This window comes from Elephantulus edwardii, unplaced genomic scaffold, assembly GCF_000299155.1.
Source record: "Elephantulus edwardii isolate Elephantulus edwardi_28Jun2011 unplaced genomic scaffold, EleEdw1.0 scaffold00084, whole genome shotgun sequence".
NCBI classification, from domain to species: domain Eukaryota; kingdom Metazoa; phylum Chordata; class Mammalia; order Macroscelidea; family Macroscelididae; genus Elephantulus; species Elephantulus edwardii.
Genome location: NW_006399834.1, coordinates 10,774,636 through 10,777,895, shown reverse-complemented (window position 1 = coordinate 10,777,895; position 3,260 = coordinate 10,774,636). Strand labels below are relative to the sequence as shown.

The 3,260-nt window shown below is 34.8% G+C and overlaps 1 protein-coding gene across 2 annotated transcripts in view; it reads left to right on the top strand.

The window, feature by feature from the left end:
* Positions 1–3,260, top strand: part of HEATR5A (HEAT repeat containing 5A) — a 154,937-nt gene that overhangs the window by 6,815 nt on the left and 144,862 nt on the right. For both annotated transcript variants that reach the window (XM_006889975.1, XM_006889976.1), the window contains exon 3: positions 1,043–1,151. In XM_006889975.1, coding sequence (XP_006890037.1) covers positions 1,043–1,151 — 109 coding nt within the window. The remainder of the gene's footprint in view (positions 1–1,042; positions 1,152–3,260) is intronic.

The following is a 3,260-nucleotide window of genomic DNA, read 5'->3' as shown; positions in this document are numbered from 1 at the left end:
TCTGTTTCAATACAATATACATAATTTATCCAGTTTTTTCTGTCATACCCCAACCCTGATGTCACACCCATTCTACAACAGTGGCACCATTTGTGACTGAGATATTTCACTCAGTAAAGTAGAATTTTGTTTTATCAAGAAACAATATTTAAGGGAGCCCCGGTGGCCTACTGGCAAGAAGCTGCACTGTAATCCTGAAGGTGCATGGTTCGAATCTAACAGATACTCTGCTGGAGAAGGAAGGGCAATCTCCTCTGTGCCCGTTAGATCTGACTCTTTCATACTCAAGAAGAAAAAAAACCAACAACAAAATTAAGATTACCTGAAGATTAAGTCTTTAGAAGTTTTTATTGAAAATAACTGGGGAAAGTCTGCTGTCAGAGACCTCGCCAAAGTGCTGAAGAACAACAGTGTCAGTGTGGAGACTAAGGTGCACCTGATACAGGCCATGGTCTTTGCAATTACTTGCTTTGCGTCAGAAGGCTGGACAATGACTAGGGTTGATAGAATTGATGCCTTTGAGCTGTGGTGTTGGAAAAGAGTATTGAATGTGCAATGGACTGCCAGGAGAACAAAGAAGTTTGCCTGGAGAAGGTAAAGCCAGGCTGCTCCTTGGAGGCAAAGATTCTGAGGCTTCATCTGACGTACTTTGGACATATTGCAAGATGGAACCAGTCCTTAGAGAGGGACGTTATGCTTGGGAGGGTAGAGGGACAGTGAAGGCAAGGAAGACCCCCAATTAGATGGATTGATTCAAGAACTCGGTTAATAGGGGTAGGTGTATCGGAGACAATAAGATTGGCACAGAATAGAGCAGGATTTAGGGCTGTTGTACATAGGGTCACTGTGAGTTACAGGTGGCTCAATGGCACAGAACAACGACAATTTGATACTTTAAATATCGTGCCTTAATATTCAATTACAGAAAAGTTTCTTACAAAGTGTATCCTTTATAATCCTTTAGTAACCTTAGTGTTTTCTAAGATTTTTGCTCTAACTTTTTTGAAGCCATCCCTGATTTCTAATTTAAATGTTGTTTCAGTGCTGCTGTGGTATGTTTGGGTTCCTTGTACAAGAAATTGGGTAGGATATTGAGTAACACCTTTACTGATACAGTGGGAAATATTCTTAGAGCTATGAAGAGTGCTGAGGTAAGTGACCTATAAGTTCAAACAAAATAAAATAACATTTTATAGTTTTACAATTAGCCTTTTAATGGAAGAACTTTACATATAATAAACATACATAACTGACTTTATATTAATAAATTAAATATTTTATTTTTGTAAATGAAATATTCTCCATATTTTATACTTTACATAGTGAATCCTTATGATAAGTAATGCAATGAAATTTTATGTATTCATATAAATCCAAATGGGAAAAACTAAAGGTTCCTTCTGACAGTTCTATTCCTGCTTCTCAGCTTTATACCACCTTTTCCATCTGGTGCTACTGCTAATGCAAAAGTGAATACTTGATGTCAAGGACCCAAACTTAAAGTTGATAATCACTATATAAGTGATTGATAGGTTATTATTGTTCTGTCTTCAGAGCAGAATGAAAGTATGGAGGGCTTATCTAACACTGTACTTTAAATGACCATTGAATTCTTGGCCACTTCATCCTTGTCTTGTTTGCCTCCATTTACGACTGTGGTACAGTCCTTTGTTCTTGAAGTAATCTCTTTATTTTATTTTCAAGATAAACTTCCATCTTCATTTTACTTCCTAGATACTCTGAACTCTTGCTAATTGTATTTTTACCAATTAGTATGGTTGTACAGAAAATATTTTAATCGGTATAAACCCTGTATAAGAGTAGCTCAGCTCTTTCAAGGATAAAAGCATCATGACAGTTATTGTTCTTACCTTACTTGGAAGCAGTCTAATAACCAGCTCTGAAATATTTTACAGAAATATTGAGTAACTACTCAATTACAATATACAATTATAGAAATACTGAGTAACCAGCCAATTATGATACACTCAAATACATTTTATTTTTTTAAAAATGTAATAAGACAAAAAATTGAATACTTTAGAAAGTGTTACACTTTAAGAAGGATAGAGTCTTTTTTTAAAAAAAAAAAGTTTATATGTAACTGGTGTGAGAATGCTCAGCAGGTAACTTTTCAACAGTACTTTCCTGAAAGATAATGATTTGGAAGAAGATATTTTAATGTGTTCAAATCTGTATTGATTTAAAATGCTTGAAAGTCTGTTAAAAATTTTTTTATAACCATTTAAAACTTTTTATTCCTCTTAACCCCTTTGGTTGAGTGATGATACTTTTTTAGACTTCATTGTTAGTAAGAGATAGCTATCTAGATCACAAACAAATTTAAAATTATTACTAAGACTTTATTCCTTTCCTGTGTTTGTCTGTATAATTTAGTTGTTTGGATGCTACAGTATTTCAGTTTCCGAAAAGAATACTCACCATGGTATCCCATGTTTCAAACTGAGCAAAAGAAAGTTTACAGATATCCCATTAGCTCTCATTTTATTCTGTCTGTAATTGCTCACTGTTATATTACTTTGAATAAACATAAATTAGTAACTTTACTGTAAAAATAGTACTTGATGAATCTTTGTCTTACTCCAACTCTGTGTACCATTAGGGCCTGATGTCCTGGATTACAGAGATAATTTGGGACATTAATAAAATGTCAATAATAGAAACTCAAAACGTAATTATTGTTGCATTGCAATCAACCTATCGCTGACCCTCTGGCAGGTATTTGAGAGGCCATAAATTGCACTAGAGGAGATTGCCCGTCTTTCTTCCTTAGGGTCACTGGGGGCTTTGAACCACCCTAGGTATATTTTTTAGGTTAGCAGTACAACTCCCAATGACTATGCCACTAGAATTTCCTGTCAATAATATAATCATCTACTATTTCTTTAATATTTGCTCTATATATTTATATATATAAACTCTTGACCTCTGAATTAAACTACCCAGACCCATAAATGATGTAAATAGCTATAAAATCTGTGAACATTACCTATATGTCAGGTACTGTTCTAAGTACTGTACATACATTAAGATTGTTTGTGTTGTTATGTGCCATTGACTTGAGTCAGAACCGACTCATAACTGACCTTCTAATTGATCTTGGGTTTTCAGAGACTAGATTGTGTGGGATATGATTGCCTACCACCTGAATTTCAGAACCATCTCAGGAACAGATTTGAGGCTTTGAACACTAATGAACGAAGGCCAGATGAGTTGTGGGAGGATATCAAGGGTATCAT